Source organism: Frieseomelitta varia, unplaced genomic scaffold (genome assembly GCF_011392965.1).
Source record: "Frieseomelitta varia isolate USP_RPSP 00005682 unplaced genomic scaffold, Fvar_1.2 scaffold_466, whole genome shotgun sequence".
Taxonomy (NCBI): Eukaryota; Metazoa; Arthropoda; class Insecta; order Hymenoptera; family Apidae; genus Frieseomelitta; species Frieseomelitta varia.
Genome location: NW_025110219.1, coordinates 15,069 through 40,401, shown reverse-complemented (window position 1 = coordinate 40,401; position 25,333 = coordinate 15,069). Strand labels below are relative to the sequence as shown.

At 35.9% G+C, this 25,333-nt stretch overlaps 2 protein-coding genes and 2 long non-coding RNA genes across 10 annotated transcripts in view; 2 read left to right on the top strand and 2 right to left on the bottom strand.

Annotated features, from left to right (window-relative positions):
- LOC122532729 overlaps positions 1-1,018 on the bottom strand; it is an 8,086-nt gene extending 7,068 nt beyond the window's left edge. Inside the window, exon 1 of the long non-coding RNA XR_006307557.1 lies at positions 523-1,018. This is a non-coding gene — a long non-coding RNA (uncharacterized LOC122532729). The remainder of the gene's footprint in view (positions 1-522) is intronic.
- LOC122532725 (neuronal PAS domain-containing protein 2-like) overlaps positions 1-7,963 on the top strand; it is a 23,558-nt gene extending 15,595 nt beyond the window's left edge. For 2 of the 3 annotated variants that reach the window (XM_043661745.1, XM_043661746.1), the window contains exons 6-13: positions 1,832-2,092; positions 2,176-2,326; positions 2,406-2,517; positions 2,717-3,770; positions 4,078-4,128; positions 4,208-4,251; positions 4,326-4,466; positions 4,551-7,963. In XM_043661745.1, coding sequence (XP_043517680.1) covers positions 1,832-2,092; positions 2,176-2,326; positions 2,406-2,517; positions 2,717-3,770; positions 4,078-4,128; positions 4,208-4,251; positions 4,326-4,466; positions 4,551-4,637 — 1,901 coding nt within the window. In that variant the 3' untranslated portion in view covers positions 4,638-7,963. Of the gene's footprint in view, positions 1-1,831; positions 2,093-2,175; positions 2,327-2,405; positions 2,518-2,716; positions 3,815-4,077; positions 4,129-4,207; positions 4,252-4,325; positions 4,467-4,550 lie in introns of those variants that run through there. The other variant, XR_006307554.1, reaches the window with a different exon arrangement.
- A 1,815-nt stretch (positions 7,964-9,778) lies between these two features.
- On the bottom strand, positions 9,779-22,030 carry LOC122532727 (JNK-interacting protein 1). 5 transcript variants are annotated; one of them, XR_006307555.1, is made up of 9 exons: positions 21,812-22,030; positions 18,996-19,220; positions 16,095-16,336; positions 14,919-15,194; positions 14,602-14,754; positions 14,110-14,390; positions 13,835-14,013; positions 10,080-12,664; positions 9,779-9,977 (listed from the first exon to the last, which is right to left on the bottom strand). XR_006307555.1 is itself a non-coding variant. In XM_043661750.1 (8 exons), the coding sequence occupies exons 1-8, from the start codon at positions 21,892-21,894 to the stop codon at positions 12,592-12,594; spliced, it is 1,512 nt and encodes a 503-aa protein (XP_043517685.1). In that variant the 5' UTR covers positions 21,895-22,030; the 3' UTR covers positions 9,960-12,591. The 5 variants fall into 5 exon arrangements, 4 of the variants coding, with proteins under 4 accessions (XP_043517685.1, XP_043517683.1, XP_043517682.1 ...); XM_043661750.1 differs by having other exon boundaries at positions 9,960-12,664; XM_043661748.1 differs by having other exon boundaries at positions 9,960-12,664; positions 16,095-16,315.
- LOC122532728 lies at positions 16,278-19,791 on the top strand. Its single transcript, XR_006307556.1, has 3 exons — positions 16,278-16,397; positions 18,951-19,273; positions 19,363-19,791. It is a non-coding gene; the product is annotated as an uncharacterized LOC122532728 (long non-coding RNA).
- Positions 22,031-25,333: the final 3,303 nt, after the last annotated feature.

Here is a 25,333-nt window from a genome sequence, read left to right as displayed (position 1 = left end):
TTTTTTGAATTGATCAGCATAATTTCTCAGCGATCTAGAAATTTCACGCTTTCGATTACTCCAAGAATATTATAAATATATTCGTGCAACGTCCATACAACAAACTAACGATATCGTCATAGAAAAATTATTATTATTATAGTAAATAAAATGTATTTATATAAATAGGGTTCTCTATGATCCACGAATATGGAGGATGGTCCTATTGCACTTGCAATTTAGTATAATTTAGTTCTCTTTGTTAATATATTTTGTCGAACATTTTATCGCAGATTGGCATTAGATATGTCTCGTGTCTTGTGACCTTTTATGATAACTTACCATCTCAACTCCTTGCATATATGAAACAAAATCTTTTGTACATTTATTTCGATGTCTTCACTGTTGATGCGTTAAATCATTTTTTGCTCGAATCACATTAATATAACCAAATAGTACGAAAACAGTTTATCTATGTGTATAGTTACATTGAATTGAATTAACACGGCACTACAGCATCTGCAATTATATTTTAATACTCACCCGAATGAAGTTAAACATTAGAATAGTTCTTCCAAAAGAGCACGATCTTCAATTTTGATAATTCGGTGATGTTATGAAAGTTGTTACGGAATCCACGGCACAACAGTATTATTCGCAACGAACATTACGCGACATTATGATACAATTTTTTTTATCGTCGATACATTCGTCAAGTTTATCCCTGTACTCGCGCACAAAAAGAAACGTGTTGCGTGGATGTCGAATCCTTCATTCTTGATCGACTCTTAAGTGAATTTCTTCTGATTCGGATTCCGTGAATCGATGTTCCTCTTATATCACGACACGTCGGGACCGGTAACGTTGGTTTTGAAACGGGTATCGCAAATATTTACCCTAGCCGCGCATTTAAATTTAGACCGTCGCCATCATCGGCGAAAGGTGTAGGCGTGTAGTCGTTCGACCGTGCGGATTCCTCGTTTTTAATCTCGGATTAAACGGATTGGACGGATGCGAAATGCACGTAAATTGCATCTGTACTGTTTGTCATAATGTTAAAAATACTTAAGTTCCTTTCAATTTCATACAGCAGTAGACTACGTGGCTAGAGGGGATAACGACGATGATGTTAAACAAGTTCTTCAAGGATTTCCATTACGCAGCTACAAACACGGCAATGTAAAATTGATTAAAATGAAACGTTGCATCGATCCGTTAATGGCTCGTTACTTATTACTGATACGTAATGTTATTAGCGTAGCGGAAACATTTTTATTTCTTCTTCTTCTTCTTCTGTTTTTCTTTAACGTCGCATCGACAGCAGCGTGGTCATTAGATATGTGTCTAGTAGTTTATGTTTTTTGAGATATTTTAATTTACTTTTTGTATGTCATTTTGAGAAGTCAGGTTTATGTTTGCGTTGATTTCTGTCTTTCGGTTTCTGTGGTGTGGCATTCTTCTAAGTTTGAATTTAATAGGATTTCAGTGGAATCATATTTGCCCGAAATCACAATGGCCACTCCTCCGCTGGCGTGGTTTTCGTTTACCCGGTTTTTGACGAAGTTGTTTCTGTGATTTTTTTTTGAAATTTGTTTCTTGAAGGCAGACAATATCAGGGCCGGAATTATTTATGAGAATTTGGAGTTGTTCGTAATGGGTATAGTAACCGTTTATGTTCTTTTATTGTAAGAAGAAGACGAATTTTTATTTCGTTTAGTTTACAGTGAAAACTACAAAATCTTGTCTCTCGTAGTTGCGCGTGTTTTTACATCCGCGTGCGGATTATCCTAAACGGCCACACGTGAATTCCGAAATCCTGAATAATACTAATGATTCTGATCTTCTTTTACAGAAGTCTCTTCAACCAGCAACGACATCGTTTTCGTGGGTGTAGCGCGACTGCTGATGAGACGACCGATCACCAAGATATCAATCATTGACGCGAACAAGGACGAGTATATTACTCGACACTTGGTAGACGGCCGGATCATTTATTGCGACCACAGGGTGTCGGTGGTGGCTGGCTACTTGTCAGAAGAGGTGTCGGGAAAGAGCGCTTTCCGTTTCATGCACAAGGCCGATCGTGTCTGGGCTATGATCGCGCTTCGTGAAAGTGAGTACGAAAGCTATATTTTTCTTTTCGTTGTAATTAACTTGCCTGATACGTTCGAACAATCGATATAATACAATTTACAGTGTACAATCGCGCGGAGACTTGCGGATCATCTTGCTACAGGCTGACGTCGAAAACCGGCGAACCCATTTACTTACGAACACATGGATATCTCGAGGTTGATAAGGACTCGCAAATTGTAGTGTCTCTTGTCTGCATAAATACATTAGTATCGTAAGTATATGCGATATATCTGTCGTTACGCAATCTTTACGTTCCTTTTCGTAAATAACTTCACGTACTATTGCGGCAGGGAAGAAGAGGGCCTCAGGTTAATGAAACAAATGAAGAAAAGATACTCCGCCACGATCTCCGAAACGATGAAAGCGATGATACAGAATGGAGACAATACATCGATGGATTTGGTAATTTGCTTTATCTATTAATGTAACGAGTAATACACAGTTTCAAGATGTTATGAATTTGATGTAATTGTTAAAAGATTATTATACATGTGTCTAATATATATTACATGTACATATATCTATATATATATATATATATATATATATATATATATATATATATATATATATCATATATAATGTATAATCATGCTTGCAGGGCTCAGATTCGGAACATTCGAAAAATGATATCGATGACCCTTCGCAGCTAGAAGACGCAATTACGTATCTAGTTAGCGATCTATCGTCGCCTCTTCCAGAAGAATGCCTCGCCACATCACCTGTTCCTAATGAACAATACGTAAAGGCTGCAATGATATCGCAACATTTACCACCTGCTGTCACTCAAGCCCGGAAACTGGGTATTGAAACGATAGACCATTATTTAATGGTACAGGGAAAGGTAAATCAGAATCAAAAGCAAGAGTCAACAACAGATAACATCAAGCACGAGTCCGAAGAGAGTCAAGAAAACTCGAGATCATCCAGTAAAACGATAACGCTGCATGAAGTAACGAAACAAACGCATAACGTTTATAGCAGTTTGCAAGATAAACAGAGTTTACCACAAACTAACAGTATAATAACGACGAAAGAACCGGTCGTAGAACCACGTATAAGTACCCAACGAGATGTTCGAGCGTCTCATCTTCAGGTTTCTCAAAATGTGAATATTTTGAGTCCTACTGCGACGGTGAAAGACATCGTGAATGTCTCAAATTTGCATAATCTATGCAACATTAAAGTGGAACGTAACATAGATGCTTACACGCATCAGCAAAAACCTATGATGGACCCTCTTGAAAAGGGTGTCAATAATAACGTTACTGCTGATTCAAAAAATCTTCCATTAAAGAGAATATACAGTGACGAAGATATTAAGACAAGTTGTAGTAAGAAAAGACACAGTAATGTTGCTTACTCATCGTCTGACACGAACGATGATCAACAGAACGTTTCATACATCGATTGTAAACCTTTTATCGGTGAAGTATTTTCGGAACCTTCGTCGGACTTCAATTTGTACAGTAATATGAATCCTCAGTCAATGAAACTTGCGGAGTCTCCGAATTCAAGTTTAAACGACGTTGTTGCTGATTACCAACAAATGGATACTAGCATCCCGTTTATACCTCAAAATCTGGATGACAAATTTATCGATTTTCCAGATTTAAAGGACGATCCGCTGAGCCCAAGCCTGGACGCAAATCCAGGTATCGAACTCAGTAAAGTAATCCTGCACACATCTACGAAAAAAGTAAACAAGCAAATTTTATATATTGCAAAATAATGGGTGGTACTTCTTTCCATTTGTCAGATATCAGTTTTAGTATCACATCACCCATGAAATGCCGGGTGAAAAACTTTTTCATAAAATTCTATAATTCTGAGAAACAGATATGCACACTTACATGTTTTAATCTTTCTTTTGTATTTATCTCCTTTGTAGTTCAATCTCAATGATTTCCGTAAACTTTTCAAATTGTATCTTAATGAGTAACAATATACATTTTTTTGCAGATATTATAATGAGAATAATTGATGACCTAAGACATGTACCGATTCTCGAAAGTAAGTACGCAAATACTTGTATCATACGATATTGATACATATAAAGATCGATTGAGACATTAGTTTTTTAATATTTCAGATACTTTCAATGAAACAAAAATCCAACATCTACCTGATAACAATGTAAGTGTAAATTGCTAAGAATATTTAATATAATCCACTCGAAAAAATATTGATTATGATTAATGTTATGATAGATAATCAATGATGAAATAAGAAGAAAGCATCTTCAACTTATGAATAGTATGGCATTACAAGAATCACAGCTCAGTATCTTAACAAGAAATTTGAGAAATCCAGCTTTACAAGCAAAAAGAGAAAGCTTAACACCATTGCAGGTACGGATAAAGAATTTTTAATTATAATCTTTTTAATGCATTTTATTTAAAAAATTAAACACTATCATTTGCCTTGAATTTTAGACAGAGCATAATATACAGAAACAAATTCTCGAAACACTCCAACAAGACCATATGCAAATAAACATAAAACACAATATTGGTGTATAAACGTTTTCAAAAATATCCGAAGCATAGAGTTTCAAAAATACCTCTGATCATAATGAGATATTTCTTTAAGAGAGAAAGAATTATTTCTTCAAGTTGATGATCTTAAAAAATAGATATCCTTGAAAGAAGTATATAACTGGTAAAAATGTACACATCGAATATTCCAATGAAGTTTAGTATAACATATTCATGTACACAATGATAAAATGGAAGAACGTATATTAACAATGCAACAACATAACGAGGCCGATCTGTATTTTACAATTCAACAAAGGAAAGATAATAATATTTATTATCACAGACATTTAGTGAAAATATAGTGTCAATAAGGAAAACTTCAATGTTCTGTGTTCAAATTGAACTAAGAAAAAAGAGTAAGTACGGAACAGACAAACTAATCAAGTTGCATACTTTACGTCGTGTACATGCAGACATTTTAAAACATACTATGGATATTACTCGTCGCCCTAATGTTTAGCGTATATTTCTGTAATTGCTTACATAAAACACATATGTAAAATGTATTGTAGGCACGTTTGTGGGCACGTTTTACATATTTGAAGGTCCAATGTTGCGCAGTTTTCAAATTTTATCATAGCAAACTTGTATATAACGTAGAGCCAATTCTAAGTGGCCATGCTGTCCCTTTAGCCTTCAGGACCGTTTGTGCTCAGCTATTGTTCTCAATTGAAGAACGAAAATTATTTTCACGTCCAGGACAGACCAGGATATGTATATGTACGCATATATCGGATGGATATACCAGTTTTATTAAGATTCTATTAACGAAATAAATTCGACTAAATTCGTACTAATAAAAGCAAATATATTCGTACTATAATAGAAGCAAGTTGGTAGTACAAAATTTTTATTTTGGACAGAAGAAATATGCTTCTAAAGAAGAAACATGTTATGGAAAAAGATATTAGATACGTGATTGTACGTAATTTTTATTATTGTTACTTGATAATGGTAACAATGAAGAATGGTAACAATTCATTGTAAATATTTCGAGTCTATTATCGATTTCTTTTTTCTCTAAAATTTTAAAAATTGTGTGGATTGCTTATTATTCCTCTATGTATCTACATACACACTTGTGACATACATATGCACTTTTAAGCATTTTACACATTAACTCGTTATTTTTACAAATTTTCTACTTTATTGAAAAAAGTAGCAAATAAATAAAATTATCATCTTTCTTCAATGAGATGTTGAAAGAGTTCGATTCCATTTTATACTTAAATGAAAGTTATACTTTGTGTTTGCAATCGTTTTGTTATAGCGAGTTTTTGAACTTTACTGGCCTTGTTATCCACCCAATTATGTTGCGTTTTATATTATTTTATTAATTATAATTAAGCTTTAGTACCTATCCATAAATAGTATAAAACTTTCGTGATTGACCTATGTGTGATATCATGATATTTTTAATAACAAGCATAATCAAGCAAATGAATCTGCGATCCAGAAAGAACGTTAAAATATATAGAATGGAATTGTGTACAGGAAACATTACAGAGACGCATATGTTGTGGACACATTTAACATATATGAATAATAGATCTATATGTTAATTCTATCTAAATTAGTTCCATTTTCCTATGTACAAGTATAAATAAGGCTGATAAACTGTAAATAAGAATTCCGAATGTGTCGTTGATCGGTTATTATTACCGATTGAAGAAATCACCGTTTTTCTTTTCCTTTTTTTGTGAATTGTTCATTGTTCATTCATGTTGTATATCTAGTTGCAACTCGTGCGCTATTAATTAAATACACTAAAGAGTTTTCGATGCTCCTGCCTATTGATGCGAGTTGCAATATCAGTAAGATTTAGAATTGTAGTTTATAAATGACGTTCTAATGTCCAAGCAGTCTTTTCACCCTTTTTTGAATGTAAATTCGTATTTTAAAATATGAGGACAAAGCATTGTATCCATGATATTCTTCAAAGCAACAATGTTCATGTAGACTTAAATCAAAGAATATAATTTATATTATTTTATGAGCTTGATGACTTAGCCGGAGCTAACATAAGTTGCGTATGTATTTATTCGAAATCGAGACTTATCTTTGAACGATGCTTTGTACAAATGAGAATTATGAAATTACAAGAAAAAGGGGGATTATCTGCTTATAGTTCTTATGTGTATATAAATCATGTTCACTGTAAAAAACAAAAAAAATGGTCGTTAACTCGTTTTTATGTCATTGACATTGATGTCAAGCGTTTTAAGGTAGATTGTCACTCTATTTTTGTTTCCTTCAATTAGGATTATGATATATAAATGTACAATATTAAGGAAAGCTTAAGATATAAACTATGCTCATTTTTATGGTTAAGAGGATTCGACTATCCTTGCCTCATGATTGCTCGACGTTGATAAGGATCCAAACTTTTTTACATACTATCATACTGTTAGTAAAAGATACAAATGATCCTATGGCGTGCAAGTGACGTATAATTCGCGTTTTATTATGGGGGGAAGGGAGATGTTTAGTTAAGCGAATGGCAGACTTTCCAATGTGTCATGATCATTATAGTACAAACAGCAAGTTTAAAGTGTCTGTGTTTAGTGTCACTTTTGATCCCTTGAAATCTATCAAGTAAATTGTTCATATGTTTTATGATCCTTGGCGATGCATTTCGAGTTTAGCTACCGTAATCATGTTTCGTATGTCTCAAAAAAGTATACGTAGAAATGATATTTCTACAATTAATTGTTATTACAAATTGATTAAGATATATAGTATCTATGATATCTTGTTAATTAAAAATATTATACATATATATATATATGATTTTTATGTGTTTCTTGAAGCCTTATAATAAGATAACAATACTTAATTCGTATCTGTATAAACATTCATCGATGGCAATGATATTGTTCAGTATGAAAAAAAGAAAAGATTAGAAACCTGTCTCGTCAACTAGAAATCAAAATCTGTACTCGATCAAAAAATATGCTATAAAATGAATGAATGTGACACAAACAGATGGCACTACAGAATTCGCTAAACATTTAATCTTATAATATTGTAAATACTACTTTTATTATATTTTATACTCTGCTGTTTGCACATAAGTGATTTTTACAATTTCTTTCTGTAAGTTAACGCAAGCACAATTGAACATAATTGTGTTGTACATTCTTCTTGTACGTTTCTATACATGTATCTTTACAAGTAAAATGACAATTTTCGAATGATTGTACGGTCAAATTACAATATTGATTTTGCATCTACACACACATTCTGTATAACAAGCAATGTTTAAAAACCTTTATGTAAAGCGATCGTCTCTTCGTGATCTTGATTGTTGAAAAAAAAATGGAAACGAAGATATGAAACAGTTTACCATGTACTCGTTTTCCGTTTAAAAGAGAAAGAAAGGAAAAAAGGAAGTAAAACTTTATGATGACAGTATTACGCTTTTGCGTAAGGTAACCGCATAGTAATATATTAATCATTATCTTTTAGGAATAACTGAAAACAAACAATTCAAATTAAAATCTTTATCATGCAATATGTGAGTCGTTTTCTATTGTCAGATTATCAGATATATAAATAAATATACATATATATATATATATGTATATATATATATATATATATATATATATATGTATATATAAATATATATATTTTCAAGCTTGCACAAATGTACTTTCACACAAAGGCTGGAAATATCGGTTCCTAATCCTCTTGTAATTTCACCGTGAAATGAAATAAAAACGACACATATATTCGCATTCGTATTGCGTGTACAGAATGAATTATCGAGCAAGCATCGTTGTACAGGCTATTTTAACTTTTAATCTCGGTGCTCTCGAGTACTTGTCGAACACTGAGTGAATTTCATTGTAGCTGTTAAGGTACCTGCGAATGTAATTCGCATTTTATGAGCTTCTTTGAAGAGAAATGCACCTCCGAATTATTTTATACTGCACTTTGCGCACAGAGAAAGAACATAACAATACATAATAAAACAATTGTATAATTTTTTAATTACAATCATTGTATGTCTTTATTAAATACTTTTAAGATTCACGTGCCCTGAATGATTTTGTATCCATTTTTTTATGTACATATATTTATCTCTCTGTTGGAATATGTTAATATCGATGAATGATAATCAAGCAAAGCAAAGTGTTGAAACTTGTAATGTTGGAGGTGTATAGCTCTTCGTAGATTGCCAAAGAACGATAGAAAATATAACTGAATTCCGTTCCTCTGTTCTTCCAAACTGAGAGAAAAAAATTGATATTACTGTGCACGATGAGGTAATTCATGCAGAAATTTATAAAAATGTTTACAGTCAGTGTTGCTCAGTGCAGTATAGAAGTTGAAACGAAGGGATCTAAAGACAAAAGTTTTACCATGTATTTACAAAACGCTAATTAATTCGAGGGACTAGTTCTCCATTCTCTAATGAAACGAAATGTAAAATGCAATTAAATATTTTTTTCTCTTTTTTTTTCTATGCAATTGGTGTTAAAATTGTACATGCAAATGGATTAGGCTCTTACAGTAATTATTTCCTCATTTCCATTTCCAAAATATATTGAACATGAATTTATAAAAAAAAAAAAAGAAAAAATGCATATATTGAGAAACGTAAATAATGAAATGAAAAAGGCAGAAATATTATAACGATTGGGATCATGTATAACTTGTGTCAAGACTGAATTATCAAGACTTCGTAGGAGGTGGAACATTTTTGTAAATAGTAACTGCCTGAAAGAAATATATGTAGAAATTATATGAAAGAATTACAAAGATTGCAACCCTTATTTAAATATGTATTTTAACCCTAAATATCCTGTCTGTTTCATAGAGTCGATATGCGTTCGTCGATATATTTAATTGTTTCAATGAAGAAAAAGTATATACAGAGTAAGATAATAAAATATTTAAAATTATGAGTTTATATTTATTGCACAACAGGATCTTAAAATAACTGCAACTGACCGCCCTGAAAAAAGTGACAGTATTACAGATCTTGTTTCACTTGTCGGAGAAACAGTTCACAGTTCTTGGTGTTTTCCTGCTGAACTGTGATCATTCCCCTGCTTTTCAACACGTTATTATTTATCCCCATAGAATTCTCAAACATCCTCTTCTTACTTCTTTTTCTTTTTCTTAGCATTCATCTAAGAAACGATCGTTCTGCTAAGCATACATCAGGATTCGTTTGAATCATACGTGAATCGAAAAACAACGGTGTTTCCAACGGTGTGTGTGTGTGTGTGTGTACAATGTATACTTACATTACACAAACGAATGAAGCGTATATGTTCATTTCGGTGAGGCCTGTTTTGCCCACAATTTATCCTCTACGAGATGAGAAATAAAGAAAGAAGAAAACAACAAAATCACGATCGATAACAAGGACTCGTATTCTTTTGTATCGCTACTGAAAAGTTGCAACTATACCCTTAATTTAAACACGTCGATCGAGCGAAAGTTCGAATCGAATCCCCAATCGAATGTCTCGACGATGAAAGCATCGAATAAGTTCAAATCGAGAGATAGAACGCAGGTCTCACTTTCCATGATCGATCAACGGTTACGTTTCTTTTTGCTTTTGTATATCGATTAATTGTATATCGACGTTCTCTCTAGTCAAGTTTCGAAGGTATCGGACATAAATGATAGTCACAAATGGTTTTTCTCTTTTTTTTTTTTTTTTGACATCACGCACCTCTTTATTCTACTCGACGATGCAGCTTATGAAAAAATTCGAGATTCGTGTCAATAAATAATATGAGTGACATACACGCGGATGATATTAATTTGTACCTGTGTGAGAAAATAATCGGAAAGGCACGATACTCGAGGCGATCTCAATCAAAGGCACGTATAATTGATAGACGATGATACCGAGGCAAAGTAGTCTCTTTTTTTCAGTAATGAGTAAGCACTGCAGTTTGTCTCTCAATTTTTATTCAATATATATATATGCCGTGTGTAACCGAGCTGTTCAATACGTGTACAGCGTGGATCAAGTCCCAAGCACGTAATCAAAAATATATAAATAACTCGTAATAAATAAATGTCTACGCGTGTACAACGAAAACGGGAAGAAACTCGAAGGGATCGGTAATATCCAGCTGCGGCATATAAAATGTCGCTTTGTGAATGAAATGAAATTGACGGTACGCAGTCTCTTCTCAAAAGTATATTGCACGTATATTTAATTAAAATAATTCCCACGTTTATTCGTTGTTCCAGATTTGGAACAATTATTTGGTTTCGAGAAATCGGAGAAGATTTCAAAAAAAAAAAAAAAGTGGAACCGTCACAGTTCCCCTTTTTTTTTTATATTTTGTTTTTTTTTTTCTTTTCAACGTGAGACAAAAGAAGACGAAAAATTGACGGGACTATGTTGACCCACCAACGACATTTCATATGGACCGATCTCCAAAAATTAAACGAAAGCGAGACACATCGAAGGATATCGAGGAATTTTCGTACGAGACTTATCATGAGACTCACGATCGAATCATTTTATAATAAGAGTGGTACAAATTAATAATCGCGCTATATTTTATATATATATATTTCTCTCTTGTTCATTCTTTATATCTTCTAGGTCGATATCGTTTTATATCGTTCGGTGCGTGCGAATCTGATTCGTACTGCAATGAAAATTCGCGAGATGCTGCAACGCAGTACAATCGACAGCAATAATAATAATAACAACAATAATGATAATAATCAACAACGATAATGATAATAATCATGGTTCAGAGAGGCCAATGTGCGTTTCAATCGTCCAGAGATCGCGGAATCGAACAGATCGTAAAACGTTGAAGCCTTATATTCGTTTATTAACGCAATCTATATAACGAACGATCCTTTCGGAAAGAAAGATAGAAAAATAGACGTGTGTCTCTAAATACAATACGATGATAATATCTTCTTGGCGTTTGTTTTGGAGATCGTTTCCTTTCTTTCTCTTTTCTTTCTTCAAGAAAACGATGTGCTCTTTCGTTGCCACGATTTAAACGTAACACGGAGCAAAAGCAAACTCGAACTGTTTGAACCGAATAAATCGACAGAACGCGCACGACAAAGGAAATTCAAAATTCAAAATTCTACTCCTTTGTGTATTTCCCTTTCTCTTTCATTTTCTCTTCTTTCATTCTTTCTGAAGCAAAACATCGGAACGATCCACACTATTGTCGTTTCTGTCTCGTTCTACGTGTGTCGCTATACGGATATCTTGGTCGAAGGATCGAAAGGTTAACGATTAACTCTTATCTGTAGTAAGTAATTGGTGTACGTTATTCAAATATTCAAGACTTTTCCACCCAAGTGGTTCAAGTGCGTTGCGTCCCGTGCCCCGCAGGTAAACGGAGTAAAAGTAACGCGAAAGTAACGCGAGGAAAAAAAAAAAGAAACAAGAAGATCCTTTTGTTTTACAAGAATCACGGATTCGATTCGTGCGTGAAATGGAATGGTGACGGTGTCGAGACGCGACGGATGAAAAACGAAAGAAGAAGAAGAAAAGAAGAATGATCAGACAATCGAGATCTACAGAAACGACAAGTTAAAACGTACACGAAGAGCAAATTAAATTTAATAATTAATTAAAAGTAAGAAATATAAATAAAACAAGTATAGTGAGTATGTTTGAAACAGTAGACGGCATTGAATAAATCGGTCCCGTCGTGACGCTTCCCGAAAATGCTCGATATGTACATATAGATATATGTATATACATATAAATATACGTACAACTACTTATACGTGTACATACATATATATGTGTGTGTATATATACATATATGTATATGTATATATAAATTGGGTGTTTGATTCGCGTTTATCATTTCTTCTTTTATGTATCTACAGCTAAGGGGCAGTATGTACAGGGGACCAAGGAATGCGAGATTTATCTTTTCCTCTCCGTAGCTGCTATACGACAGGCCAGCAGTGTAATCTATTCGATATAGATATCCTCTATCGGAAAAGCAGTCTCGATGAACTTCGTGTAGAACCGATGGAAAGCACGCCTACGAAAAAGAAATATATAAATGTACACTTGCTGCATATTGGTCACCAGTTTTTTTTTTTTAACAATCGCTAGAAGAATCGAAACGAACGATTGTTTTCTACGACACGGTTGTAGGAACTCAACGGATCAAATGATTCAAATTACACGATCATGGTCTACGTCAATGATGGCGAATCTATGATCCGCACGGGTCAGACACTGACACATGCAGGCTTTTTAAATGACCCGCGCGTTGATTTTTATAAATTTATCTTCATATATATATATGATATATAAAAGATATGATATATATATATATATATATATATATATATATATAAAAGAATTTCAATTATTTTTCGAAAAATGTTAAGAAAATTACAAGTGTTCGGTTAGAGCTTAGAGAAATAAATGCATAATTTTATGGAGGATTTACGACTTGGTTATGTATACATATAGGTATTTACAAGTCTTGAATGTTATGCGAGTTACTTGTGTGTCGAAAAAATTTTATATTACGCGCTTACGATTGAACAGATGTAATAAACACTAAAAAAAAAACACACTAGATCCTATTCTCCTATATAATGGACAGCTTTGCTAGGTTTTTTATATAATAAAAGAGAGAATAGACAATAAAAAACATTAAGAAATAAAGTAATATATATCTAATGTATAGTGCAGGGGTGACTGGGCATAACGTCACCCCTTTCATATCAATTTTTTCACGTCGACATTGATTTTTTGCTCTTCACTTGCAAAAGTGAAAGTTGCGAAACAAAAAGGAAACGCAAACTTTTTAGAGGATTATAAAAGTGAGAACCAAAGAAAAAAAATAGTTTTTAACTATCTTCCCCCCTTTCCAAGCGACCCACGAACTAGTACTAAAAAAAAATAACGAACAAAATTGATGACCTACTTCTCAAAAAGATTCGCCGTCACTGGTCTACGTCAATCATGATGAAAGAGTAACTATAATTTCAATTGAATTTTCGTGAAACTGATCCCTTGACCGTGATTGAATTTCTGATTCGTTTGTTACAACACTCTGCTTAATGATCTACCTCACGGCCGAAATTCTTCATCAGAGTACAGAAACGAAATGCCAAATTATCTGGCAAAAGCGAAATTATGAATGCAGAAACAAACTATAATAAACTTAGGATGCATATATAGGGATATATAATACCCGACGGCTTCGGCAACGGGCCTCGTGGATTCTTGACCAATGAACACGTGGCAAGCGAACCTTTGCAAGGTGGGATGCTTCGTGATGAAGCCGAGGTAGCGATGATCGCGAGGATGAAACGCGCAAAACGAGACGTTCTTAAGCGAGTAGAAATAATCGTGACAGGGTCCTTGATTTTTCTGCAAAGTATAACACGTAATTTATTTAAAAAAAAAAAAACAGAGAGAGAGAGAGAGAGAGATTTAAAAAAGAAGAAACAGAATCTTTAATAATACCCGTGGTTTACTCCTGTCGACCATTCGAAGACCCTGATCGGACACTTCCAAGATACAGCTTTGCGAAACGGGCGATTCTTGCGAGTTACCGACGATTCTTCGAACTGCCTGGCAGACGACGCTGGTACCTTTGTGCGCCGATGTCTCCACAGATCCCAAGTAACCTAGAAGATATCGTTCCCTCTTCACCTTCGGCGCCGAGGGATCGAAATCACTGTAATCCATGTCGACCGCGTAAGCCGAGGGGAATATACCTTGGCGACCTGTTCTCAGGTTCACACCTTCAATGCAAACACAAGTGCATTATCGTGCATCGATTATTGTTAATAAAGTGATAATTATCGACGTTCTTCGTTAACTTTAAATTTCAGGTAGCTCGATACACAGTGTACACAATCGCAAGAGGAGTTTTTTTTTTCTCTTACTCTTATACAAGATATAAGGGAAATAAGCGAGCGGACTCAACTAAACGGGAGAGTGAAATGTTCGAACCTTCGCACCACAGATCGTCAGCCTCTTTCTGAACGTAAATAGGATCGCCGATCTCAAGATCGATCTCGTCGTGGTGTCTCGGCACGAATTTATGCAGCCCACGGTGCGTCGCTTCCAGCAACTCCAGCTGAGTGAACGGCACGCCGCCGCTTCCTTTTGCACGGGAACAAATGAAATTCTAATTACAGCGTACCACTTGAATGATATAAAAACTGATTACGAGACTGAATATACAGAAATATAAAACTAGCGTGATGATATCAAACTCTAATATCAAAGAACTCTAACGAAGGGGATAACATTTTGTTTCAATTCACCTGGTGTGCTACTTGGCGAGACAGAGTCGGTGTTCTGCAGCGTGTTACAGGGGATCGGCGAGACGCTTTTCGGCCCGTTTTCCGGCGAGTGGGCAGTAGAGTGGCCACTGTCAGTGGCCATTCGCTCGCTGTCGGGTGAACTGTCCTCGTGGCGAAGCCTCGAGTGACATTTCCGTAAAACTAAATGCGGCCGGCTGGAACTGGAGCCAGTTGCTGCGTTCAGTTCGTCCGCCAGAGACGACGACGACTGCATCGATGTCTGACCGACCGGCAGAGCTGCGAAACAGATAGATATCCCATTGAAACGAGCGACGAGCTTATACCGAGTAACTTGACACAGCTTGAAAACTAGAGTAGCAACAGTGGTAGCCACCTTCTTCCGGGATGATCAGGTAATACTTCAAACCGTGGGAATTCAACATTGTTTCAACGACGACGTGAGGTGATCAGAACGCGTCCGAGTATCGGTAGAAATCGGTAACTGATCACATGTGAATAAGCCTCTGCACGTATGTCACGCAGCGTGATGTAAGTTTGATGTAATTATGGATTTTCTTTCGTTGCGGTCGTAGATTTTGCGGTCGCGGATGCGTGGTATCGTCAGGATCGGTGTGTGTCGAGGCAGGTGACGAAAGAAACGCGCACGATAAGGTCTGATTCGCGATCGTATTACGCGCTTAGGGTCACGCTGTCAAGGAAATATTAATAATTCTTCTCCTCGCTGTAAAAGGAACATATACTGAAACAGATCTTACTGTACCGTGATCCGTTGTAGCCTATTCGTTTCGTTTGGGAAAGAAATACAACGAAGAAAGCTAGCTAGTGTCTGACAAGCTATCGTCACTTATTGTAGCTCTATGATACACATTAGGGAGGATTTAGGCGAATTCTTGAAACGAGATGCGCGTGTTGCGAAGAACGTTCCTAAATTGCTGCTTGTGATTGCAATTTTTGTGAACGTAACAAAATCGCGCGAATGTATCGTCGGTTGTCCATTGTTCTTTCCAATGCACGTAAAAGGAATCAACTGTGTTCATCTTTTAACGACGAATTCCGTGAACGATGCGTCGTCGCAACGCACGTTTTAACGTTCGGCGTGCATCGATGGGTGATAGAATGCCTATATAGGGGGTAAACATATATTGTATATCGATATTTACAGTTGAAATTTCTTACATTTCTTCGTTTTCGGGATTTCCGGCAATCTCCGACGTCTGCGTTCGGTGCTGCCGCTCCCGGGACGATTCGTGGGCACATGTTCCGGTGTTGGCCAGGAGCTCAGACTCGAGCAGGAATCCCCGACGTCGCTGACTACGCTATCTCTACCACCGTTACCGGAACCGGTAGTGCTACCTCCACCAGGACCAGGCCCACCGACGCCTGCTGATCGACCCCTGCTGCTCAGTCCACCGAACAAGCTAATGTCACCCAAGGGTAGTCGTGTAGTGAGCTAAGCTACCTTTCACCATGCCATTTAAAGTGTGTTTAAATTTTACTTTCTCTCTCTCTCTCTCTCTCTCTCTCTCTCTCTCTTTTTAATTGCAAGTAGATTTCCTGCGAGCGCTCCTAAGAAATTAGAATTGAGAACGGATCACGAAAATTTTGTACAACAAATGTACAATGTTGTTTGTGTGTGACACACGAATGTATCAATCAAGAGGGAGATCTTTCTTCTTATCGTGAAATGGAAATTTTATCGATCGATGCAATTTATTTTAATCGTGTTCGGTGTTAGAGATGTGTACAGGGTGTTTCGTAACATGCGGGACCCACTTCGGAAGCTGATCGTACGCCTAAAAAAGTAATGAAAAAAAGTCGTACGAATATGTGTCCTATCTGTCTTCGTTTATGAGATATAATTAATTTTCTGTTTTAATTGCTTTTACAAAAGATGCTCGAAATGACCACGTTGCATTTGAAAACAAGCACGCGTCTTGTCATTCCTGATGTTTCTCGAATTTGTCGGAAGCTCTTGCTGTATTTTATTTCGTAGTATTTCAGCATGTTCAATCGATGTTGCGTATACAATAGATTTTCTTTCATTTGGCTATTTGAAGATTCAGCAAATTTCGCAATACTCTTTAAAATCAGTTCAGTTCTTACTAATAATCGTACTTTATTGAAAAAAAGTAGCAAATAAATAAAATTATCATCTTTCTTCAATGAGATGTTGAAAGAGTTTGATTCCATTTTATACTTAAATGAAAGTTATACTTTTTGTTTGCAATCGTTTTGTTATAGCGAGTTTTTGAACTTTACTGGCCTTGTTATCCACCCAATTATGTTGCGTTTTATATTATTTTATTAATTATAATTAAGCTTTAGTACCTATCCATAAATAGTATAAAACTTTCGTGATTGACCTATGTGTGATATCATGATATTTTTAATAACAAGCATAATCAAGCAAATGAATCTACGATCCAGAAAGAACGTTAAAATATATAGAATGGAATTGTGTACAGGAAACATTACAGAGACGCATATGTTGTGGACACATTTAACATATATGAATAATAGATCTATATGTTAATTCTATCTAAATTAGTTCCATTTTCCTATGTACAAGTATAAATAAGGCTGATAAACTGTAAATAAGAATTCCGAATGTGTCGTTGATCGGTTATTATTACCGATTGAAGAAATCACCGTTTTTCTTTTTCTTTTTTTGTGAATTGTTCATTGTTCATTCATGTTGTATATCTAGTTGCAACTCGTGCGCTATTAATTAAATACACTAAAGNGAATGGCAGACTTTCCAATGTGTCATGATCATTATAGTACAAACAGCAAGTTTAAAGTGTCTGTGTTTAGTGTCACTTTTGGTCCCTTGAAATCTATCAAGTAAATTGTTCATATGTTTTATGATCCTTGGCGATGCATTTCGAGTTTAGCTATAATAATAATAATAATAGTAATATACTAATAATATTCGCTCCATTATCACTTCAAACACGATCTTATACGACATGTATTACGATTATTAGTAAGAACTGAACTGATTTAGAGAGTATTGCGAAATTTGCTGAATCTTCAAATAGTCAAATGAAAGAAAATTTATAGTATACGCAACATCGATTGAACATGCTGAAATACTACGAAATAGAATAGAACAAGGCTTCCGACAAATTCGAGAAACACCAGGAATAATAGAAGGTGGTCATTTCGAGCATCTTTTGTAAAAGTAATTAAAACAGAAAATTAATTATATCTCATAAACGAAGACAGATAGGACATATATTTATATGACTTTTTTCATTATTTTTAGGCATAGAATCAGCTCTCGAAGCTCTGGATCCCGCGAAACACCCTGTATAATCTGTTCTCAATCTTTTTTTTTTTCTTTTTTTTGAACGAAAGAGAGAGTTTCACTTCTTCTGGAGATGCAAGGGGATACACATACATACAATACTGGAACATACCGCTAAGGGTTACTATCCTAATCGTAACTTCACGTGCAAACCTGCCTTTACCGTAATGAATTTATAAAAGTGAAAGAATATCGATAACTTCCTTTTTTTAGAATAACGAGCACTTAAAAATAATTATAACCTTGTCGCATCTACAGAGAGGGAGTGTTGAAAATATTTGAATTAACAGGTAAACGAATACTCCTTGCATGCAATGGTTACAAGAAGGGAGCACATGGATGCAGGAGCAGATTTTAATTTAAACAAGCCATCTAAATTGTTCGATATTAACAGTATAAATTGAATGGAGCATGACAAACAGCGACGTTATATATATACTGTTAAAAATAATTAGAGGCTTGCCTACTCATTTCGAAAATTACAATTAACTAAAATTCCGCCTATTTTTTTTTTTTTTTTTTTTGAGTAAGAAGTCCTCTGATTATTTCGAACAAAATTCAAAGCGAGTCGATTTCAAATTGCCATCTAAATTTATATATCCACATCCAGTATCGTTGTGCAACATTTCAGAGAAAAATTTCCAGCTCGGACAAACACGGTTGCACAGTTTTTTCTATGAATTTGTCAATTTTTAATTCGTAAAATCTATGTTTTTTCCAAGCCAAAAAAAAAAAAAAAGACAAAAAGAAGTGGTATGTGCACTTACGATGTTACCAACCTAAAGTCACTATCGGCTACGATGGAACAGTTGTGATCGAGATCTTCGCTGTCGTCCCCGGAAGTATGTCCGCTCTGGTTGTCGTGCCGATGAATGACCACCACCTCCTCGTCCTCGGAATCGGCGGCGACTCCATCGCAAGATCTCTCGACCTCCGCGTCGCTATCCTGCGACGAGGTCGGCGAATCGTCTATCATCACATCGTGAACGAGCCTATTTTCAACAAGAATTTAATTCGCAGAAATTAATCGGTTGAAACTCTCAAGGTGAGTCCAAGTGGCTTCACAGTCGAGTGCGACTAGCAGAGACAAAGAATTGAATAATTTACTATAATTAATAATTTACTATCTTCCAGGCATACAACGAGCGAAACACGAAGGAATTTTAAACGAAGGGCCTACGCACGTTTGGAAATTTTATTTCTGTACGTACCAGAGAATCGACAATTTTACACACTCATCTGCATAAATATAAAATTCATTCAGATCGATCGATTGTCACTAGAATTAGAATGTTTTGCAAAGTAAATTGCATTTCCTCTCCTGGAATTGAAAGGTACACTTCCGTTTCCACGGGATAAATAAGATCTCGCACGTAAATGTCAGAATCAATTGAGATTTTCCCAACAAGATCAACGTGTCGTGCTTCGATACGTCTTCTGTTAAGGTATTATCCATTCAAAAGACAAGTGAAACAAAGTTGACACGGTAGAACTTTCGAGGAATGTCTGACGGCTAAGGAACACTTGGATACTAATCGACCAACAGGTAAACGTTAATCTTACGAGTAGCATATATATATATATATATAAAATATTATATTTATATTTATATATTTATATAATTATAATATTATTTATATTTTTATTTACATATTTATATAATTATTATTTATATTTATATATTATTTATTTAATTATAATATTATTTATATTTATATTTATGTTTACATATTTATATAATTATAATATTATTTATATTTATATATTATTTATTTAATTATAATATTATTTATATTTATAATTATGTTTACATTTATATTTAGTTATATTTATATTTATATTTACATTTATATAATTATAATATTATTTATATTTATATTTACATATTTATATAATTCTAATATTTATATATATATATATATATATATATATATATATATGCAGGTATTTTTCTCAATGATCATATATTTGTCCAAAATTATTACATATTCTATTTTTTTATAACATGAAAACATATAACAGCGATTCGTGAATGATTATTTTCACTGTATCACGAAAAACGGAAAGGATGTTTCGCGGTCTTAAATCGCCGTTTCTATTTACGAGCCTCGAAACTTACAAGCAGCAAAGAAACGGGGACAAAAGATTAGATAATTAACGATAAAAATTGAGGCGCGATTCCGGTCCATTAATAGCGCGTGCTTGTTTTGTTTGAAAGCCAAGTAATCGTGACTGGCGGCTAAAGTGGAAGTTTCACGTACGTGGCAGACTCGAATCGATTTTATTTTCACTCTTTGTTAACGTTGACCGCGCGTCAAATAAATAAAATTTTCACACGCACGTTGGACTTCTAAGTTTCACCTGCGCGAAACATCGTTCGAATTTAGGTCGAGTTCAGGAGGAACAGAGAAGATCATTTCCGTAATCGTTTGTGCATTTACGTAACGTAATTAACTTTGCTATTGCCCCGTGATGTAAATTAAATAAAATCAAATTAACAAAACAACATTCGACGTGTGTTGAAGTTAATATAATTCGATAGAATCATGATATCGGTTTAACAGAATATTGAACTTTCTGTAGCGTATTGATCAACTGTCAAAATGATAATATTTGTCAAGCGTTTTACAAAGGCCGCATTCTTCCGCATTTAATTTATTTCACAACATCGGCCTATCATTTTTCGATACACCTATGCCTTGCCCCTTGAATTTTCTTCCAGATGTGTGATTTACTGGGTTAATGCGACCCTAAGTGATGAAATCGCAACGCCAGTCAACTCGAACTTCATTAACAGTTACAGATACAATGTTGCAGATACAAAAACGCAACATTGACATTCTTTCGCAACAGATTGAAATCTTGCAGCCAGTCGTACAAAGCTACGTCAGATTCGATTAATAAAAAGTATCTCCACGAGTATCTCTACATGCAAGAGAAAGTAACGATTTCATCGCAAGTTGAACCAAGAGGACTGCTTCCCATTTCATCGTAATCACAATCCGTAATGTACAACGTTTGCCATACCATATCGCTACAATCGACATCACTCACATCGTTCACATGGAATATCGCCAATTAAATTCATTTCGTAAAACTGTACTCGCTATTCCTTCCTGCGGTTCATTGCGGGTGTCGAGCTTGGAAGAAAAAAAAAAAGAAACAATCATCCGCTGCTACTATACTGTGTCAGAAGTATCATCACAGTGTGTCGATATAACGCTCGCCTCTGGCCGAGAACGTTTGCGTCAAAGATCGTCCCAATTCGCTCGTCGTGCCGAAAGTCTCATCTACGATCCAAAATCTACGTGCTTTTCAACGAGACGAGGGGGGAGGAGGGGGAAAGAGAGAGAGAGAGAGAGAGAGAGAGAGAGAGAGAGAGAGAGAGGGATGAAAGGAGAAAACGAATAAACATCACTCTGCACAAATGGGCACGTCCCATTTATTTCGTGCGTTCCACGAAAAAAAAAACGTATTTCCACCCTTTCGTACGAGAAACGTCAGAAACATCGTGCACGTTGCGCGTTAAGGAAGGGACAATGCACAATTGCAAAAAAAAAAAAAAAAAAACGCGTGTACTCACGTGTAATTGGAAAGTGGTGCCTTGAGATGCTGCGGAAGCCTCTCGAAGTAGTGTCGAAATTCCTCGAACTCGGTGTCGGCCATTCTGCGACGGACAGCGGGTAACAGACGTGGCGTGGGGTCGGTCCTGAAGGCGGCCGTGACGGCCTGGACGAGGAGAGCTGCTCGTCGACCCCTGGAAAACTTCGTTCGGGGGCGAAGATGTCGCTGACGTTGGGGGACGACGGTCGGGTCGAGCCGCCACCGCTTCGACGCCGCTCGCGACGCCCTATTGATTCCTGCGTGGTGAGCGTCGCGCACACCCCCGCGTGCATTCGATGATCTCGTCGTGGACTCGCCGCGCCGCCAGGAAATCGAACGAGAGAAGCCAGCCAGCCAGCCGAGGGCGAAATAATCGAGCCTTGGCCAGCCGTCGTTTTGCGGCGATTTAATATTTCAATCGGGGCCGAGACCGAGATCATCCGCGTCGGCCACCTCGCCGGAACGCGCAGAACCGAAAATATCGACACACCGCGTACACACACCTGATCGAGATCCAGCGGCCAGTTTTTTTTTTTTCTTTTTTCCTTTTTTTTTTCTCACTTCGAATAGGAGAGGGCAAACCTCCTGGAAGTCCCTTTGACGAAGAGGAGCGGAGAATTTGCTACCGCGTTAACGAGAAATCTTCTAACGCGTTCCACGTTTCTACGATGAATTGTAGGAGGAATTGTAGGGTTCGGCGTCGCATCGACTACGAGGTCTTTAACGACGTGTTGAAATTGACTCTTTATATCTGGTCTAGTAGGTTGGGTCTCCTTTAGGTAGTTGATAAAACGGGTTTTTGTTGTTTCTGGCAGGTTAGAGCGGTGTTTTCGTTTAATACGTATTTACTTCTTATACTTTCGGTATTCTCTGCATTCATGTAGCAGGTACTGGGTGGTGATTTGTTAGCTGCAGGTGTTGCAGAAAGGTGGTTCTGTTTTGCTTAGGAGGTACTCGTGTGTGATCTTGGAGTGTCCGATTCGAAGCCTAGTCATAGTAGCTATTCTTTCTTCTCTTAGATTGTTGTTGGGTATTTTTTGATAGAAATGGTGTGCTATGCCGTGTATCAAACGTGTAAATAATAACTATCCAAATGTAATTTGGATAGTTATTTTTCATAAAAATGTGACAGGAACACGTACTTTGGGAAAAGATCATATATCATTTCAAACATGTAAATAATAACTATCCAAACATAATTTGAATATTTATTTTCTAAAAAATGTGACAGGAACACGTTTTTTTGGGAAAAAGATCATACATCATTTCAAACATGTAAATAATAACTATCCAAACATAATTTATGGGAAAAAGAAAAAAAAAGAAACAAAATTTGATCATTTGCTAACTATAGAATTATTATAAATGTCGAAAGACGCTATTAGCATCTTTTAAATGTGTTGTCTGCTGTGTATACCAAAGTAGAAATATATATATTTTTCTTTTTTCTGATTAACATTTCAGGTAGGATCTGGGCGTGAATGTTATTCACATCGAGTCGCGATCTTGGAGTGTCCGATTCGAAGCCTAGTCATAGCCTAGTCATAGTCATTTCTTTTCTGCTTAGATTGTTGTTGGGTATTTTTTGATAGAAATGGTGTGCTATGCCGTGTATTTTGGTTCTATTTGTCGTAGTCCAAATTCTGTTCCATTCTTCTCTTTCCGCTTTGGTCGTTGAAGCTAGTAGGTCTTGGTGTGGGATTGGGATGTTGGTTTCTTTTGTTTGGTCGATTGTTGCTTCTTTGGCTAGGAAGTCGGCTTTTTCGTTTCCTTCAATTCCTTGGTGTGACGGGAGTGTTTCTTGGGTTTGCCTCCAGAGTTACAGGTCGTTTTATTGAAGATGTAAGCGGTCGGAGTTGATTAATTTGTTTTTTCTTTTTTATTTTTCTCTCAATACGACGAGAAATTTGTTTCTCTTCGAAGTTCGACAACTAGATATCTCCCTTCTTCGCTAGTAACTCTCTTTCTTATCGCAAGGACAGACCGAGTAGTAAAGGACAATTGAAGTGTTTATTTATCATATATAGAAGTTACTTTTAAATAAAAGTCAGTAGCAAACGAGAGAAATGAGACGATGCATTAATGTCAATTCTTAACATGATAAAGGGTTCCTTATTTGTAAAGTTCAGTCCATTTAGAAAATTAAGGAGACCGTTGTCTAGAAATAACCGACCTTTGGACGAGCAGAGTGGTGGCAAAAATCGAGAGCATCAATTCCATAGCAAACACCGGAAGAAAACTCTCTACGTGCCCTACATAATCGAATGCTTATTCCCAAGTGCAATATAAATCGTTGCGTTTTTATCGGAAGTTCTTTCGTTTAGGATACACGGTACAGACGGAAGTATTAGACTTAACGAGAATGAACTATAATTGGGAAAGATAGCCGATACAAAACGAGTCACGAGGAGTAATTAACGCTGGTTAATCGAGTTAAAGAAGTTGCGAGCGCTTGAAGTTTACACGCAGTGACCTTGCGTCTCCTCACCATCTGCTGAAACGAAATTCTCAACGTTCGTTGATTTCGTTATCTAATTATGCAAAACACAATCCACCAAGGAAACACCATGACGACTTGCATTGGGCCCGCGCCAAAAATTAAATTGGCTGGGTAAATCTGTTCTACTGTTTAACTGCGTCGTTTTCAATCTATTTGAGCTATAAAGTGCTCCCCATCGAGCCTTGATTTTTATTAGCCTCATTGTGCAACCAACTTCTTTCCTTTCGAATCATCCGTGCTGAAAGTACGGTCCAAGAGGATCTGCCTGTCTGCAAACAGCCGACACTCGTCGTTCTCTTCTTACTTAGCTCTCTATCTTTCACTAATCGATTAAATCGTTTGAAGTGGTCCCCGATCCTGTATCAGGACATCGGAGAAGAAGAACCATGAGGAAAGTAGGAACTCGATTTAACTCGAACATTCGAGAGCAACTGGTAATTCTTTTCAAACAAATTTCACGTCGATTTCTAATTTCTAAATCTTTCCGATTCGTTCAATTTTAAATTCCAAAACAACCGAGATGGCGGGGAAAACGAATTGAATTCAACAAACTCGAAACTACATCGTTCCTTCTTCTTTTTCTTTTCGCGATTCAGCGTTTCATCAGAAAGTGGTCCAGGGTTAAAGAGACTGGTTTTGATGATTAACCCTCCGTAAGCAAACTAACCCAAGCGAAACTTCACCCTTGAATTTCTACGAGAAGAATTTTCACTTTTAGCGGGGATTTTAATCGTTTCGAAAACGTTTGATTATAATATATACATATGATTGCAATGTGATGTAGTATTTGATGTATATTTCACAAGTTTCTTTTTTCTTCAAACTCTATAAAAGCCTAGAACAGTAAAAAGATTGAACGTAGGTAATTTTTAAATCTTTCCGATTCGTTCAATTTTAAATGCTGAAGCAAACGAATTGAATTCAACAAACTCGAAACTACATCGTTCCTTCTTTTTCTTTTCGCGATTCAGCGTTTCATCAGAAAGTGGTCCAGGGTTAAAG

Coding starts and splice junctions, on each gene's coding strand:
- LOC122532727 (XM_043661750.1), bottom strand. CDS start 21,894: ATGGCCGACACCGAGTTCGAGGAATTTCGACACTACTTCGAGAGGCTT. Junction 15,195..16,094: donor AATCCCGAAAACGAAGAAAT/GTAAGAAATTTC, acceptor TCTGTTTCGCAG/CTCTGCCGGTCGGTCAGACA. Junction 12,665..13,834: donor CCCGTTGCCGAAGCCGTCGG/GTATTATATATC, acceptor TCTTTTTCGTAG/GCGTGCTTTCCATCGGTTCT.